Source organism: Puma concolor, chromosome A2 (assembly GCF_028749965.1).
Source record: "Puma concolor isolate L17-30 chromosome A2, mPumCon1.1.hap2, whole genome shotgun sequence".
Taxonomy (NCBI): domain Eukaryota; kingdom Metazoa; phylum Chordata; class Mammalia; order Carnivora; family Felidae; genus Puma; species Puma concolor.
This window is the reverse complement of record NC_141668.1, coordinates 124,523,631-124,542,711: the sequence shown is the minus strand read 5'-3', so window position 1 is coordinate 124,542,711 and position 19,081 is coordinate 124,523,631. Positions and strand designations below refer to the sequence as shown.

Sequence of the window (19,081 nt, the reverse complement as noted above, 5' to 3'; positions counted from 1 at the left end):
AATTCAACAGGTGGTGCTTGGACAAATAGATTTTCACATGCAAAAGTTGGACCCCTAGGGACCTCACATCATAAACAAAAGTGAATATTTAGATCAAAGATGTAAATATAAGAGCTGAAACTATACAAATCCTAGAAGAAAACATAGGCATAAATCTTGATGACCTTGGATCAGGCCATAGTTTCCTGATAGGACACAAAAAGCATAGGCAATAAAAGAAAGAAAAATAAATTGGACTTCATGAAGCATAAAACTTTTTCTGCTTCAAAGGATAATATCAAGAAAGTGAAGACACAGTTCATGGAAAGGGGTAAACATCATTTTTCTAATCATGGGGTAGGATATAGGGTGTATGAAGTAGTCTTACAACTCCACAATTAAAAAAATAATCCAATTAAAAATGGACAAAGGCTCTAAATAGACCTTTCTTCAATGGAAGTATACAGTTGCCAATAAGCACATGAAAAGATGTTCTTTATCATCCATAATTAGGGAAATACAGAGAGAAACTATTAGGATGACCAGAGTCAAAAGGTGGAGAATAGCATGTGTTGGTGAGGACTGGGGAAATTGGAGCCCTCCTGCTGTTGGGGTCATGAAATGATGCAGCCACTTTGGAAGACAGTTGGGTAGTTCATCAAAAGGTTGAACATAGTTACAATATGACCCAGCAATTTCACTCTTAGTATATCTCCAGGAGAATTGAAAACATGTCTGCACAGAAACTCATACACACATGTTCATAGCAGCATTATTCATAATAGCTAAAAAATGGAAACCACTTAAATGTCCATCAGCTGATGAATGGATAAATGAAATGTCTCTCCACACAATGGGATATTATTCAGTCATAAAAAGGAACATCACAATGAGGATGAACCTTGCAATCACTATGCTAAATGTAAGAAGCCAGTCACAATAGGCCATGTATTCTGTGATTCCATTTATGTGAACTGTCCAGGATCCATCGAGGCAGAAAGTAGAGTTGTAGTTGCTAGGTGCTAAGGGGAGGAGAGATTGGGGAGTGACTGCTAATCAGCCTGGGTGTCTTTTCGGGATGATGCAGGTGTTGTGGGATAAGTGGTGATAGTTACACCAACCCTAAATTTCCAAAAACCCCTACTGAATTGTTTACTTTGAAAGTGTGAATTTTGTTGGGTATGAATGAAATCTCAATTAAAAAAATGGGTACGTATAAAAAAATTTGAAGCTTACTGGAACAAAACCCGAAAATGAAACAGTCCTGTAAAATAAAATGAAATGCCAACTTTTGACCAAAAAAAAAAACAGTGAAAAAGAAGTAAAAGGCAAGGAAATAAAGCAAGACCTCTTGTTTAGATGGCCATGTTTGAATGTGTTTGAGGATATATTCCAAGTGGGAGGTACATTATAGTTCACTGAACAAAGGTTATGGAAGGCTTATGTACTGGATAGGCCCTTGGGAACACAGTGATGAATAAGACCCAGGGCCTGCATTTGCAGGCCCTTGCAGAATTCAGGAGGTAGGAGGAGATCAGGTAGGTAGGGTAGAAGTTAGAAGTCTCTGCTGTGGCACCAAGGCTCAAAGGATAACACATTCATGTGGATAGGTTCCGGGTATTTATAAAGGCATTGAGTTACAACGGGATTATTTAGAAAGCTGAGTATGTGTCCCCTCTGCTTGGGGAGAGTTGAGGGTGTCTGATTCCAACTAGAAAATATCTAGGGGACGAAAGTGGCTGTCTAGGTGTGTTAATAGCAAAGCAAAAAAGCATTTCTGTTATGTTGGTGTCTTTTTGCCCAAGCAAAGAATTCACAATTGTTCCATTGGGCATATATGGGCCATGTGTGAGGGAGCTGGTATGGAGGTCGTCTTCGCTAGAAAGGGACTCTCTGCAGAGGAGAACCTGGGTGCACGATGCTGGATCTTCAGTGACTGAGGAGGGGCTGTGACTGTCAGGATAGATAGGTTTCCCCCTGAAGCGGGACTGCAGAGGAGGGACCTCTAGTGGTGGCTGGCTGATCTCCAGGATGCCTGTTAAAGTGCCAGCCAGAGCAGATGGGCACCAGGTACTTCCAGATGCGATGCCCTGAGAAGAGTATGATAGCCTGTATGCAGTATTTCAGCTAGAATTGAACCACGAGGATACTTCAGACTCCGAATGAGAAGTATTCTGTTTTAAAAAATGGGGGATTGTGTTTTTAAATGTCATGGTTATAAAACATGAAGATTAGCTATAGTAAGATTACAGGTAAATGTAGTCCCTGATCCTAACTGGATCTTGAACCAGAGTGGGGAAAGTGCTAAGAAGGCCATTGTTGGGTCTAATGACAGAGATGTGGACTGTAGATTAGATAAAAGCACAAGGTCAATGTTAACTTTACTGAAATTGATAATGTGCTGTTGTTATGTTAGAGGATATCCTTATTCTTAGAAAATGGACACTGAAAGAAGTATAAAGGGCATAATGTAATGCAACTTCTCAAATGGTTCAGGAAATAATTTCCTATATCATTCGTATATATCATACACTTGAAAGGTTATATATTCTCTATGTGTCTAAGACAGAATATGAATGATAAACAGGTAGAATGTTAACAAACGGTGACTTTGGGTAAAGAGTACTTTATGTATTACTATTCTTTCAACTTCTTTGTAAGTTTACAATTATTTACAAACAAAAATCTATGAAAAAGTACCCAGTGAATGAAGAAGACAGCTTTAAGCATCTATCATCTAGGGTTGGTGTATGAAGGCAGCTTGATACCTCCAGCCAAGTCAGAACCCTGCTGCCCTTCTTCCCACATGCCCTGCTTCTACCCAGATGGGATCCGAAGTCAAGTAGGCAAGATAAAAGTATGGCAGGGAGGATGGAAGCCTAAGATGGGAAGTCGGGGGAGTGGAATCTTAGCTTGAAATAATACTGGGAAATTTGATCATTATATGGGTCCGGATAATTTTAATTTCTGAATTGGCAGTATTTGTAACCTAGGATAGTCAGTGTCTTGCTGTTACCAGAGTCTTATCCAAGTTTTTGTATCCAGGGACAGAGAAAAGGACCTTTCCCACCAAATACATTTTATTTTTATTACTCTATGGGAGTTTTTTTATTTTTTATTTATTTACCTTTATTTATTATTATTTTTTTAATGTGAAATTTATTGTCAAATTCATTTCCATATAACACCCAGTGCTCATCCCAACAGGTGCCCTCTTCAATGCCCATCACCCACCTTCCCCTCCCTCCCACCCCCCATCAACCCTCAGTTTATTCTCAGTTTTTAAGAGTCTCTTATGGTTTGGCTCTCTCCCTTTTTTTTTCTACCCCCCTTCCCCCCCCCCCCCCACCCATGGTCTTCTGTTAAGTTTCTCAGGATCCATGTAAGAGTGAAAACACATGGTATATGTCTTTCTCTGTATGACTTACTTCACTTAGCATAACACTCTCCAGTTCCATCCATGTTGCTACAAAAGTCCATATTTCATTCTTTCTCATTGTCACGTAGTATTCCATTGTGTATATAAACCACAATTTCTTTATCCATTCATCAGTGATGGACATTTAGGCTCTTTCCATAATTTGGCTATTGTTGAGAGTGCTGCTATAAACATTGGGGTACAAGTGCCACTATGGGAGTTTTTTTAAAAAGATGTTTATTTTTGAGTGTGTGCACATGCGCCTATGTGCATGTATGAACAGGGGAGGGTCAGAGAGACTTGGGGGACAGAGGATGTGAAGTGGGCTCTGTGCTGTCAAGCTGACAGCAGCAAGCCTGATAAGAGGTTCAAACTCATGATCCGTGAGATCATGACCTGAGCCAAAATTGGAGGCTTAACTAACTGAGCCACCCAGGCGCCCCTCCACCAAATTTTAAAACAGCGTTAGATGTTTTCTGGTTAAATCAAGAGTCTGCATACCCATTACATCAACAAACCATAAGGCAGTCCTGGAATGAAGATACTGTTTGGGATCCCATGGTAGGGAGGGGTAGGATGGAGGACGGGGAAGTCTTCCCTGGGGAGCTGAACTTGGAGGTGAACCTGAAGCTTGATAGATAAAGAGTGGGCTAGGCAGAAAATGGTGACGATGCTGGTTGAGATGGTGATATGGGAAGACGGTTTCTGGTAGAGGAAAATACTTGGTACAGATACAGCAGAGTGACAGATGGCACATGTTTGTAAGAATTGTAAGTAGTTTGGAATGGCCGGAGTGGGACGTTGGTGGGGGAGTGCTGTGAAGAAGTGAAGCTGGAGATGGGCCACATGAAGGGCCACACATTCCTGGCCGCCATTCTTTCTACCACGCCTGAGCATGCGAAGCATCTGGACGTTTCCGCTGCTAAGCTCTGGGATCTATGTACCGACAAGGCCTCCAGCAAGCACATTGCTAGCAGTCGCTTGAGACTGTTAGAACCTTGCTAGGTGGAGTGGTCCCCAGGCCAGCACTTCCCATCACCTGGGAGCTTGTTAGAAATGCAGAATTCCAGATCCCTCCTCAGAGCTGCTGCATTAGTGCCTGCATTTTAACAAGATCCTTAGATGATTTGTCTGCATATTAAAGTTGGAGAAATGCTGTATTTAGAATTCATTTATTCTGCAGGCTGCAGTTTCTCAGAGTGTGGCCGGGGGCCATTTACATAAGAATCACCTATAGAACTTGTTAAAAATGAGGATTCCTGGGCCACTATGTTCCACCCAGGCATCTGTATTTTACTAAAACCCCCTGGCGATTTTTTTTTTTTTTTTAAGAGAGTAGAAATATTCTTTGATGTAATTTTTTTTTTAACATTTTTATTTATTTTTGGGACAGAGAGAGACAGAGCATGAATGGGGGAGGGGCAGAGAGAGAGGGAGACACAGAATCGGAAACAGGCTCCAGGCTCCGAGCCACCAGCCCAGAGCCTGACGCGGGGCTCGAACTCACGGACCGTGAGATCGTGACCTGGCTGAAGTCGGAGCTTAACCGACTGCGCCACCCAGGCGCCCCCCTGGCGATTTTAATATACCCATGTTAGAGCATACTACTGCGGTGTGAAATCTTAAAGGAGCTCTTCTCAGTGGAAATCACCTGGGGAGTTTTGGTGGGAAACCTTGCTCATGCCCCACCTGCAGACCAATGAATTAGAATCTGTGAGGGAGGGGCCAGAGCACTGTATTATTTTGAAAGCTCCCCCATGTGACTGTGAGGATTAGCCAGGGCTGACAATCACAGCCCTCAAGGATTTTAGGCAGGGGAGTCAGTTATAGAAAGAGAATTCTAACCGTCAAGTAGAATTCCAAGTACAGCAAACAAGCTGCTTTTGAGACATAATTCATAAGAGTCTAGAATGCTTTTTGCCTCTCGCTGTTGTCTTTGTCAGTCCATCTTGTCACTTTTGGTAACTTAAGGGCATTGATTCTCAAGAAGGTTAGGAAGGATGGTTTAATTCTGTGGTTCTTAATGGGGGATAATTTTGCCCCAATCAGAGGACATTTGGCAACATATGGAGACATTTTTTTGGTAAGAAATTGGGAGATGGGGTACTACTGACAGCTGAAGAGCACAGGCTGGGGATGCTGGGATGCTGCTAAGCATCCTACAGCATGCAGGAACCACCCCCCCCCCCCCCCCCCCCGCCAACCCTGCCACGCCAAACAAAGGATTATAGGTGATACCCTATTAACAAGTAACAGTGTTGAGAAACCCTGGTTTAATCTCCTGGTTGTTTGAGACAAGGTTCTCATTTTTGAGGAGGCTTTTTGAAGAACCTCTATTATAACAAACCACTATCTGGGGTGACAGTGTGTATCTTTCAGGTAGGTATTTTGGGGAGAGAAAAAATTCGATAATCATTCTTGGCAAATATTTTGACTTCCAAAGGCTGCTTGATGGTAGACTGTGTGTGTTTGCTAAGATAAAAATAGAGTGCAAGTAAAGGAAACATAGGTCATGAAATTCAGAAAGCAACTTTTCATTTAGGGTAAATATATGACATCTTTGACTCTTGATTTGTTTGGTTAGTTCCTTTTGCCTGGTTTAGAGTCAGTGAAAGGGCCTCTTTGGAAGGAATCTATTCATTGACAGTATGAGTAATATGTAAAAAGTCAAAGCCATGTGGAGGAGAGGCCCTGCTCACAAATGGTAGGGGCTGATTGGGAAATCCCAGCATGGGGGAGAAGTGCTGGGAGGCTCAGAGTTGTGTTTCTAGGTCCTCAGTGGAGACCAGTGAAGAAAGGACCAGAACAAGACAAACGAGCTAGTGTCTTCTCTTGGTTGTTGGTGTTTACTTGCTGTTTTATCTCTCTGTGAAGAAATGGGTGCAAACCAGCCATGACAGGTTTGTTGATTTAGGTGCCATTGCTTTGAACCCCAAGTGGAGAACAAGGGAAGACAACACACCTTTGAGGTTCCCAGGTAGCGGAGAGTGGACAGCAGGTTGGTGGTATTAGCCTTTCTCATTCTGAACTGTGGGCCATAACAGGAAGTCTGACCCACTTCACAGAGAAGTAAGTTAATTCTGGGGCTAATATGCTGCATATAATGCAACAAATTTTCCATTCTTTTTAAATTGTTTTTTCCCTTTTCCTGCCCTACCCACTGACTTCAGCAATAGATCTGAAAGCTCTGCTGAGGGGCCTTCTCTCACAGACTCTCCCATCTCTCTCCACACTGGGTTAGGTGCCCCTTTGCTCCATACACCCTGGAGTTATCTGTTGGCTCCTCTCCCTTCCTGAGAACATTTAGGACCCGATTGTACTGACTCTTTATCTCTAGTACACAGGCGCTTAAAAAATGTTTGTTGAATGAAGGAGAAATCAAATTACTTCAAGAGAGACTGCCTATGTTTCCTTTGTGTAATGGGAGTTTCTAATGGGAAAAGTATTTTTCCAGGAGGATCCCAGGATGACCAGTCCAATAGCTTATGTAACTCCTTTCAGACTGGATGTTCCAGACTTTTTGAATGCCCTTTTGTAGAAGATAGGACATATTCTCAGAGGTTCACAAGTGCTGTAGTTTGTTTAAATAGCCAGGGCTATACACAGTGAAGTTTCATTTGCCTTTTAACTCTGAGAGGTGCCCAGGATCTAGAGTTCTATTAGAGCAAGGCTTTGCAAAATCTGTGGTATTACATGCTATTCACAGATCTCATTTAGAGCTGGGCATTCTCTCATTTTGAGATACATTTCAGTTCACTGTATTTCTTATTTGACAGATCTTTCCATCTATTTCTTCCTTTATAGAATATATTGGTTTTCAGGTGGATTGGGAAATTGGACCAGGTTACATATATAACAGGGTTTACCCTTCCTTCCTTCCTTCCTTCCTTCCTTCCTTCCTTCCTTCCTTCCTCCTTCCTTCCTTCCTTCCTTCCTTCCTACCTACCTACCTACCTACCTACCTACCTAGAAACAATCTTGTTTTAAACTTGATGAATACTTGTGTGGTTTTTATTAAAAAAAAATTCATACTTAAAAAGAAATCTCATAGATGATTTTATTATAGAAAATTTTAAGCCCATATACAATGTGAGAGAATAATAGTATAATGAACATCCATGTTCCCAACACCCACCTTTAATAGTTATGAACTCATGACCAATCTTGTTGGCCGATCTGTATCCCCCCATTCCCCTCTTCCTGATTATTTTGAAGCAAATAGGTATCCTAGCATTTTGTTACAGATTACATTTTAAAACTGCTGCCTATTAATGGTATTATATTTGGATAATACAGGGAGTCAGCAAAGCAAAGCCTCCCTTGGTCACAGTCCCTCTGGGTATTAGGCTTTGGGCCAGGGAATGCTCACTGCCCAGGGTGTCCTGCGAGTAACGCAAATAACTGAGGCCATTTGGGGAGTCAGTGATGTAATCTCTCTTGTGCCTTTCCTCCTCTCCATTATAAACCAACAAATGCCCAACCCAAACCCTGACAAAACAAAGCATGTTTTCCCAGCAATGGAAATCAGACACTATTGTTAACCTTCCACACAAAGGGAAATTTTGTTTAATCCTCCTTTTGGTAAGAACAGCTACTATTTTATTTTTATTTTTTATTCAGGTATTACACATAGACATACATGTATACACAAGCCTTAAATTCACATCTCAGTGAAGTTTTACACTCTCTCACTCACATTCACATGACCCCAACCCACATTGAGGTAGAAACCATTTCTAGCATCTCAGAAAGTGCCCCTTACCAGGAATTATCCCTACCCACCCACCACCCCCCCACCCACCACACACACACAACAAAGGTAACCAGTATTCAGACTCTTCTATCTATAGATTAGTTTTGCCTGGTTTTGAATTCATGTAAATAGATTCATTAAGTATAATTGGATTCTTTTTTTTTTTTTTTTGCTTTGACTTCTTTCACTCAAAATAATTTGTTAAATCCAGTGTATTCTTCTAGCTGTGCAGTATACAATGGGTATGCAGTCTGTGTATCCATTCTATCATGGTGGCAAGTATTTATTGAGTGTTTACTCTGTGTCAGGATCTGTAGTAAGTGCTTTAAATGAAGTAGTTAATTTAATAATTTAAGTTAGTTTGTAGTTAGTCATTGTGGTTATTGCCCTTGTATTGGCAAGAGACAAAAACCTATAGAGACTGTGTAATTTTCTCCAGATCATACAGCTCCCATGGTCGAGCTGAGGTTTAAACCCAGTCAGCTAGATTGCAGAGCGGTATCCACTCAGTCCTTCTGTATCTGGGTCTTTTTGAGTTACCTGACTTGGAATGTATGCTTCCACATACTCCATCGGGTCTCAAGGATCTTTGGTCCCTTAAGGGTGACTCATTTGCCAGAGGAAGACACGCAGCCACAGAGAACTTCAGTAACCTAGCCAAGACTCCTTAGCTACTGAGTGGCGGAACCAGGACTGATAGCCAGGTTTCCAGATTGATTGTGTCTTACTTTCTGGCATTCTCTTAGGTGATGGTAAAAGCCTTTGTTCATTTCTATTGCCACCAAAGTGAAGTGGTTTTTCACTCTGGAAGTCGGCTAGGACTCTTGGTGGTAAACCATAGAAACGGAGTAAGATAAGGCAAAAAGCAAACTGCTGGAAGAATATCAGATAGCTCAAAATCAGCAGGGACGCAGCCAGGCTCAGGCACAAAGGAGCTGTAGGAGCACCACCTGGTCCTTGTTGAGGAACCTTTTGTGGGGGGTGTCACCTCTGTCGCAGTAACCCGTCACCCCTTGTTCATCCACTATGCATATTGCCCCTGGACATCTGACCTTGCTGTCACAAGTGATCCTTAAGTGGCTTTGGGTCTTTGCATCTGTCTGTCCAGGTACAGAGGGAGGGACATCTGACAGTCCAAAGGCAGGCAGATGCTTGTGTTACGGCTGTAGCTGGAGGGCGCTTGTGTATACTTTTGTCTTGCATAGTGGGAAGAGGCCTTGCCTTTAGAATTGATTATTTTCAATAATGCTCATGAGTTGGTAAATAAAAATTTAATTGGTTGAGCTAAAGTAGATCAAAAAGGAAGTGTGTACCTGCGTTTCCACTTAGTTAATGTGTTTGTGAATGATGGCTCTACAACCAGGAAAGGTGAAAAAGGTAGACGATAACAGCCTTGAGTGTAATTAGCTGGGGTTTTCCTTTTTTTTTTTAACATGTATTTTTAAATTAAAAAAATTCTTTTTTAGTGTTTGTTTAGTTTGAGAGAGAGAGAGCAAGTGAGAGCTCGAGTAGGGGAGGAGCAGATAGAGAGGGCGAAAGAGAATCACAAGCAGGCTCTGCACTGGCAGCACAGAGCCTGACGCGTGGCTCGAACTTAAGAACGATGAGATCATGACCTGAGACAACACCAAGAGTCAGATGCTTAACTAAGCCACCCAGGTGTCCCTGACATATACTTTTTAATTGAAATATATTTGATGTATAACCCTGTTGTAAATTGAAGGTATACAACTTGATATTTTGATACATTTATATATTGTAATGTGATTGCCATTTACCCATAATTAGCACCTCCATCTCATTATGTAATTATCCTTTTTTTTTTTTTTTTAGTGATTGGAAAAATTAAGTTCTAGTTTCTAAGCAAATTGAATGATTGTAGCACATTACTGTTATCTACAGGATAGTATGTTAGATCTCTAGGGCCTACTTACTACTTGTAAGTTTGTACCCTGAAACAATTAGTGTCCTGAGTTTTCTACTCAGAAAAAGCATCTGGTGGCCCAAGTGGGAAAAAAATTAACTCGTTTCCCTTTGTCTCTTAATAACAATGTGTATATTCTTATGCAGACAGGTATTGGAAGGTTTATTTTGCAGTCCCAGTTGGAAAATGTCACTTAACTTCAAAGGACTCCTGTCATGACTTGGGAAATGTCATTAACAAGCAACAGACACAACAGTGTGTTGTACTGACTGGTTTCCTGTTTTGTGAATTGGAGTTAATTACTTGTTCATTGAAGGCTTTTGTTGGAAATAGGAGTAGGTTTTACTTTTGTGAACTGCCATTTTAGACTACTCTTAAACCTTGAGTATCCACTTATTTATTGGCCTAATATTTTATTGAATGCAATAGGGAACAGAATGATGAAGAAGCCATACCCTTGTGAAATATTTAAAATATGAATTGTTTTGTAGTCCCCTTTGATTACTTGTTTTAAATCTTAACTCCATTATTGGGGAATTAATGCCCCGTCTTCTCTTTGGTAATCATACTGTCTGTTCTTTTGAAATTTTCATTCCTCTGCCTCTTAACCATCTCAAAAGAAGGCAGGATATGAACAACACTTAAATTTTTCATACTTGTAACTTACATAAACTCTCTCCCTTGATTTCTCTCGATATAAAATTGCATGTACATATGGTGGGTGAATGAAGACATTTTTAAAAAATCATAGCTTGTTGATTGTGTTTTTGGTCTTTCAAGTAGGTTGGAAGAGCTCATTCTATGAAAGAAGGAACTGTTTTTGTCTAGTTAACAGCTACAACTCCAGCCGGTGCATGGTAGTAGGAAAGAGCAAAATGGATACTTGGCAAATTCAAGGACAGACAGTAGCAGAGGTTGGTTAGGTATACAGCAGACTCCTTCTTTCTTGGCACTCATCTGAACTGCATTTTTTAGCTCCTTATATCTTGGTGGGGTCATGTGTTTGGTTATCACTGATGACTGGTGATACAGGTTTTGTGTTCCTTCCAGGACAGTACAGCTAAGAGCAGGTGTGCCTTCTCGTGGCTGTCTTTGCTGAGACCTCCTCCTTCAAGTGGGAGACCTGAGGGCCTGTGGGAGATGTCCTTGGAATGTACGCCCAGTAGCAGAATTGCCAGATTATATGTTACAGATTCTATATATCTACGTAACTTTACTCATCCCTAGTTTCACTAGTTTGCCTATCTCTCAACAGTGCAGAAAGGTTTCAACATCTCCACTGATCTGTGGCATTATCCAGCTTGTTGCCTTTTGTCATTCGGTTGCAAAGTGATAAGTCAGTAAAAACTGAAATGCCTTTGAGTACAAAAAGGTTGTTTAAAAAAGTTAAATATTTTCAATGGTATGTGCACCTTCTTTAAAAAGTGAAATCCTGGAGGTGGGAATGAACGTCATAGATACAGGGTTTTCTTTTGTGGGTGATGACAGTGTTTTGGACCTAGGCAGTGGTGGTGGTTGCACAACATTATGATGTTCTAAATGCCACTGAATTGTTTACTTTAAAATGGTTAATTTTGGGGTGCCTGGCTGGTTCAGTTGGTAGAGCATGCGACTCTTGTTCTTGGGGTTGTGAGTTGAAGCCCCATGTTGGGTATAGCGATTACTTAAAAAATAACATCTTTAAAAAATAAAATGAAGGGGCACCTTAATTGGGTGGCTTAGTCGGTTAAGCAACCAACTTCAGCTCAGGTCATGATCTTGCGGTTCTTGAGTTCAAGCCCTGTGTGGGACTCTGTGCTCTCAGCTCAGAGCCTGGAGCCTGCTTCAGAGTCTGTGTCTCTGTCTCTGTCTGCCCCTCCCCTGCTTGCAGGCTCTCTGTCTCTCCCTCTCTCTCCCTCTCTCCCCCTCTCTCTGTCCCACTCCCTCTCCCTGTCTCCCTCTCCCCCTCTCTCTCTCAAAACTGAATAAAACATTAAAAAATAATAAAAAATTAAAAAGTTAAAAAGTAAAAGTAAAATGGCTAATATTAATGATATGTGAATTTCACCTCAAAAAAGTTCAAATAGTGATGAAATGCAGAATAAAACTAACAATTCTATGTCTGACACCTCAGGCCTTCCACTTTCCAGAGGCAACAATTTAAAATGTTTTAACATTTTCTACTGACATTTACCCCTGTATTTCTAGATGATATGTATCTCTTTTTTAAAAAAATTTGTTAATGTTTATTTATTCTTGAGAGACTCCCTCTTCTGGAGGGAGGGAAAGCGGGAGGAAGGGTCTTTATTCTGCCCTGCCTAGTTGCAGATGGATAGCCATGTTGTATTTGTAATGCTGACATCCTCAAGTTTTCTCCTCTTCAGCATTACCATCCTTCTTCTGCCCCCCACCACCCCACCCTCACTCCTTAAATAACTCCTGTATTTCCAACCTGCTAGTTGATGGATGGCTTACTCAACATTTCAGCTTGGATGTTTCATAGGCCCTTCAAACTAAGCATAGCTAAAATTACTGATTTCTACCTCTCTCCCCAAAGCCGCCCCTCCCTCGCCTCAACCTTTCTTGGTGGGCACTGACACCACCACCACCACCAAAAAAAACCAACAAAAAAAAACCAAGAAAAAAGCCCCCTTGCCAGGTTCTCTGCTTAAAGTCCTGGGGTAGCTTCTCACTGCTTTTAGAAATAACTATTTCCTGCTTTGCCAGGGTCTACATGACCCTGCATGATGGAACTTCTGCCTGCTTCTCTGGCCACATCTCTTGTAACTCCCTTTTGCCCAGTACCCTTCAGGCTGTTTTTTTTCTATTTTTTACGTAACCATGTCAAAATTTCTTTCAAGGGCCATTGTGCTTGCTAGTCTTTCCCCTTGGAAGGCTATGCCTCCAGATGTTTAGCAACGTGGCTCCTTCACTCCCTTGAGCTGTCAGGTGCCCCTCTGCTGGAGTTGCCCAACCCCACGGCCCCGTGTAAAAGGCTGCTGCTGTATACCAGCCACATTGTGTCAGCATATAATTCTTATTAGTACATAAATCCTCTGTTGTACTCTTTGACTTGATGTAGTTCAACTCGTGTCTTTAGTTTTTTGCTATCATTAGAATTGTACTAAGAAACGTGTGAGTTGGGTTCGGTGTTTTATTTTCAGCACCCGGTACCACACCCAACACACAGTAGGCATTTTAATAAATAGTAATTGAATCGGTGAATAGATGCATGGGGACTTAGAGCTGGAGGTATCTTGAGAGGACATACCTGCCCCCACTTGGGGAGCTGTAGAGATTACAGCACAATCCGGTCACTAATTCAGCAACCATCACTGCGCTTCTTCTGTATTCCTAGGCCCTGAATTACAAGTGCTTGGAGAACAGACAAAAATCTCTGCACTCGGGAACCAAAGGAGGGTGATATGGAGACAGTGGGGTTTCGCCTGTTCTTCTGGTAGCCTTTGTTATGTGACTTAGTCTTTAATGTGACTCTCTGTGGGTGCGCTTCTTTGCTTTTTCACTCCCCCAGGGACTCTGGGGCACACCTGTGGCTCCTCTTGACTTCCTCTTCTCTTAACTGTACCATAAGTGCTCATTTCATAGTTGATGAATCTTCAGGCTGTTGAACGTTCTCCCTCCCACCAAGTTCTGGGATGCTGTTTAAACCATGGAACATCACCCATGGCCATGGGTTCCAGCCCACTCAGCCCTTTCTCACTTAACCCAGCTCTCTTTTTAGCTAACTTCTGTGCTAGCCCAGCATGGCATCTGCTAAAGCTTAGGAATATTCAGGAGTAATTTTTTGAAAGCTTAATTTAGTTTATTCTTCAAAGGCTTAAAATAACAGTTGTCACATAAGGTATTCTTTGTGGCATTTCTTTGGGGTGAGATCAAACTACTCTGTGTGTACATGCGTGTGTGTGTGTGTGTGTGTATATATATATATATATATACACACTTCCCTCAAATATGTATTATATATATATTTTTTTTTTCTACTGGATTTCCTGCATTTGTGTATTTCTATACTTAACCCAGTATTAAGATCCAGTGGAACTTTAATTTTGTCCTGCTGTGCCATCCAAATAGCAAAGGGCAATGTGGAGCCGCTGACTTGCAGAATTTTGGAAGGTTAGTTTAACATCACATTTGAATTGCTTAATTTAATTTTCTCTTTGAATCAGTTGCTAAGCAACTGGCAAGACAGGACAAAATCAGCAAGGCTAATTTGGTTCCGTTACTAGTTTGTTAGCATCTCTTATGTTTACATAGCTGATTGGTTGTAAATAGGCTTAATCCATTGCAATGCATTGTTTTGTCCAAGGAAAATAGTTGGTGTGGAAGTCATGGCAAGGCTTTGGTTGCATTGATAGTGCTTAAATTTACACTCTTATCCTAGGTGAATGTAAAGTCATCTGAAGTTTTGAGCCTGTGTTGTGACCCACTTACTTGTCATGTGGGGTGTTTGACTTGGCTGTCCCTTGAACATTGTAGAATAGTTCTTTCCATTGCATGTTAATCCATTGGCATTATGGTTCCATTCTGATTGTTCCTAAAATCAACTTAAATTCTTTTGTTTGCAATTCATACCATTTAGTTATTATCAGGTGAAGTTTGTTGGAGGAAAAAGTCCGTTGTACTCTCATTATTGATGAAATTTAAAACTGTTTATTTACTCTGTTTGGTCCATAAAGTAAGTCCTGTGTGAAATATTAATACCAACGGCATACATGTTTTGAATGCCTTTTTTAAGTCCTGTGATTATCAAGGAAGTCACCCTTGCTCAGTCCACTCTTTGCCCACCCTCTATTCTGTGCCAAAGAAAGGACTTTAACAGCTAACCAATAGTCTCGTGGTTGTGTGTAATTGTTGATGGGGTAAATAGTGGGTTCACATATGTCAGACTGGTAGGAATACTGTCTCAATGATGTCATTAAGTGGCCATTGATACAGTAACAGTGACCTGTGGCTTTCATAAAAGGTGGGGCCAGCAGCTCTATTTTTAACAAGTTACCTGTGTTGTCTTTTGTTTTCTAAAGATCTAGATGGCATCTTTCATATGCTCTAATGATTACTTTGATTGATGATTATTTTATGTTCTTGATGAGTATGTATATACCTTATAACTGCTTATGACTATGTAGAAATATTTAGTGATGAAAATTACAGAACAGAAAATACTTTTTATTTCTATGGTTGATGTTTTATTTTTTCCTCCACACTGTATTTGTGCAGTAATTGGTAAAAATTCACTGATCACAACTAAAAGAAATGGTGCTCTGACTTAGAGCAAAGTCCTAGTGTCTGCGTACTTGATAGCAAATGAATTTTTGTTGCTGTGAGAGAGTTAGTTGGGAACTACAAAAACTCAATATTGTTCAAGTTCCTTTAAGAAAATCTGTTTTAGTGAACAGACGAGAGTAAGTGTGTGGTTAGTAGGCTGAATTTCCTTAGAAGCTTGTTCTGAAATACTTCAGGGTATAATTTTTCCAAATCTGGGTTTTCATTCCAAAGTTACTGATTGTACTATATAAATACTTAACCATTTGAAAACCTAAGTATGTCAGTATGTACATTTCTCAGGGAATAGGTGTCACTATTAGTGTTAGTTTTCAAGAGCAATTCTTTCTTTTCTTTTTTTTTCTGATTCTTCTCTCTTCTGCCTATTTTTTTTCAATATATGAAGTTTATTGTCAAATTGGTTTCCATACAGCTCCCAGTGCTCATCCCAAAAGTCTTTCTTTTTTTTTTAAGAACAATTATTTCTAAACTTTATTGGTGGCATATCCCTGTCAAAAAATTCAGCAAATACACCCCTAAACTATGTGTATGTATATATGTAAAAGTTTTATGTATGTGTCACTGTACTAATATATTGTATATATTGTAAAAATAAGCAGGAAAATAAACATTGATGAAAAGATTAAATAATAGTGTAGTATCCTGTCAATCATGATTATGCTGTTATGATTATCATACTGTAAGGCACAGAAGTGCTGTAGGGTAAGGCTAATAATTAGAGACAATACTTTAAATGGTTTTTTATCATTTTTATTATCTAGGTGATGTTAGGTGTTTTTGTTTTTTTAGATCATCATTATTTTCTCTGTATAGTGGCTTACGAGAGGAACATGAGGATGGTTGATTGTGCCATTTTTTCATTTGTGGGGTTTGCATTACCATTGTCTTTGATGTTTGGATATCTTGGCAGAAATATTTTGAAGCCGCTAGTCTATTTTTTGAGGGTCAGTTGCACCACCTAGGACAATATACAAAGTCGTGTGAGCCCAGGCATACCTAAATGGGAGCACATTGTGATGCGCCGATGCTGAGAGACAAGGGCATGTACTGTCTCAGCACAACCCCCAGATGTTCTATTCTCCTGAGAATCATCTAGTACATGGTGTTCAAGAGACCACTGCCCTAGGAAGTCTCTGCAAAAAGACTTCTGTAGTATTTTTTTTTAAGTGTGGTTGGATTGAAGAGAGTTGTATTTACAAAAGAAAATGCTTGTGTTGTTGTATATAACTAGGATGTCTGTCCTTCTAGCTGTCCATCGTGAAGGAAAGGAGATGACTGGGGGTGGGGGGGGGGCGGGGGTAGCTTTAAGAGCCCTGGACTCTGAGTCCTAGCTCTGCCACTAACTGGCTGGGTGACAATGGCAAATGAATTGACTTAATTTCTAAAAGCCTCAGTTTCCTCATTGGCACCACCATTGTGGTGGTGAGGATTAAAGGTCAAAGGAGAGGTTCCCAAAAGGATCTTGTAACTTGTCATTTATACTTACATATAATCTGTAATGCCTTGTATGAATAAAAGGGCAAAGCTTTTTCATACGTTGAATGCATATACTTCCTCAAAAACATTTTTGTTTGTTTCACTTCTAGATTGCCTCTTTAAGCTATGTCCCATGAATCGCTACTCTGCCCAGAAGCAGTTCTGGAAAGCTGCCAAGCCAGGGGCCAACAGTACAACCGATGCAGTGCTGCTCAACAAACTGCACGTATGTATTGCGAGGGGTCTCTCCATGAGGAGGGTCTTTGGAGTGGCCACTGGGTAGTGTCTGAGCGAAATGGGTTAGCGTTACAACCCCTCAGCTCTAGGTACTGGCTTTCATATGACCTTTGTGAAAGGGATAAAGGGGAGCTTGACCCTAAGGAGAGAAATATCATAGTCAGCCTGAGATATCTTGAGAGTTACTCTCTGCTTGGCCATTCCACTTCTCAGATGACTGGCTACAGTACTGGTTATGAGCATAAGTTCTGGAAGCAAATTCTGGCTGCATCACTCACTAAATGCTGATCTTGGGGACGTTAATTAGCTATTTGGTGCCATTCCCTGCTTATAAAAAGGGAATGGTAATATCCACACCAGGAGACTCTTGTGAAATGAAATCAAACATGAAATGAAACATAAAAGGTACATGAACAGTGCCTGGAATGTAGTAAGTGCTTAATAAATTTTAGCTATTACCATTGTATTGATCCTGACTATTATCTTGGCATATAAGAGACAAGTGTATTCCACTGTTAATGTGCTGTGTGACCATAAGCAAGTTTTTGAGCCTCTCTGTGCATGTTTATCCATCTGTAAAATGATGACATAGTTTTTTTAGTGTCTAGTATCTAGATGACCTAATTTTTCTGTGAGGCTAATTTGTGTGGAACTACTTGGAGGTGTTTAGAAGAAGGACATGACATATATCCAATGTAGTGGTATTAAAATTGCAACGCATTTTCTATCCCAGGATTCTCCTGCTTTGTTTTTCTCAGTGTTGTTTATCATGATCTTTCTAATTTATCAGCTGGCTACCGCCACTAGTATGTAAACTATCTGAGGACACAGATTTGTATCAGGTTTGCTCATTGCTGTATCCTTCGTGCCTACAATATGTAGTAGGCACTCAAATATTTACCAACAGATTGAAAAAAAAAAAAGGGCTTTATTGAGACTTAGTGATAACAGTTGAAGACATAGAGTATCTATGAGCACCATGGAACTTGCCAGGTCATGTCTCACACTGGGTCTCCCGGACTAACATATGACAGAGTCACCACCAGCTGCATTTGGTAAGGGAAGGGACATGTGGAGGACCGTCTTTATTCAGTGATACCATGTTAGGTGGGTGTTAGGTACTCTAGGTATGCTAAAAAGACCTGGTTCCTAGCCTCGGCGAGCTTGTTGTACCCTGTGAGAGCACGCAGGCAGTCACTCCTGTTGCACTTAAAATGAAATCGAGACTTTGTGCCTGCTGGACCGTGCTTTCTCCTTTGAGGCTTCTGAACTACACTCATGCTCCACTGGCTTTATTTCACTTTATTGTTTTGAGCACCACAGACTCTTACAGATTTTTTTTTTTTAAGTTTATGTATTTATTTTGAGAGAAGAGAGAGGGAGAGAGAGAATCTCAAGCAGGCTCCACACTGTCAGTGCAGAGCATGATGCGGGGCTCAGACAGAAAAACCGTGAGATCATCATCTGAGCCAAAATCACAAGTCACATGCTCCAACAACTTTGCTACTTTTGTGCTTTCTGTTTATTCTTAGAACATTCTTCCCCTGACTCTTCCTAAGTTAAGACCTTTGTCTCCTTCATATCTCTGTTTTAAGTGTTACCTCAGTGAGGCCTCTCCTCACTTCCTTATCTAAGTGATGCCCTGCTTGCTTTCCTGTCTTCGGATTTTTCTCAGCACTCTTCCCTGTCTTACTCATTAGAATGACAGCTCTACAAGATGAGGAACAATGGCTGGCTTGATCACCACTGTATCCCCAGTGCTTAGAATAGTGTCTGGTATGTAGTAGGTGCTCAAGAAATACTTGCTGAATAAATGAGCACTGTGCTAGGTGATGGTAATGAAACTGTGATAGTATCTGAACGCTTTGGGAGCTCAATAGCTAATCAAGAACAAAGAGGTGGTGACAAGGCACCATGGCAAGTACTCTTACAGGGTGAACCTAAAAGCCCCCAGGAGGTTGTGGAAACACTTAGAAGGGGCACCCAAATCCATCTTTGTGAATAAGCAGTA

At 40.8% G+C, this 19,081-nt stretch overlaps 1 protein-coding gene across 9 annotated transcripts in view; it reads left to right on the top strand.

Annotated features, from left to right (window-relative positions):
- The window catches only part of ITPR1 (inositol 1,4,5-trisphosphate receptor type 1), a 328,509-nt gene that overhangs the window by 102,184 nt on the left and 207,244 nt on the right, over nucleotides 1-19,081 (top strand). For all 9 annotated transcript variants that reach the window (XM_086697546.1, XM_086697550.1, XM_086697547.1 and 6 more), the window contains exon 5: nucleotides 16,944-17,059. In XM_086697546.1, coding sequence (XP_086553672.1) covers nucleotides 16,944-17,059 — 116 coding nt within the window. The remainder of the gene's footprint in view (nucleotides 1-16,943; nucleotides 17,060-19,081) is intronic.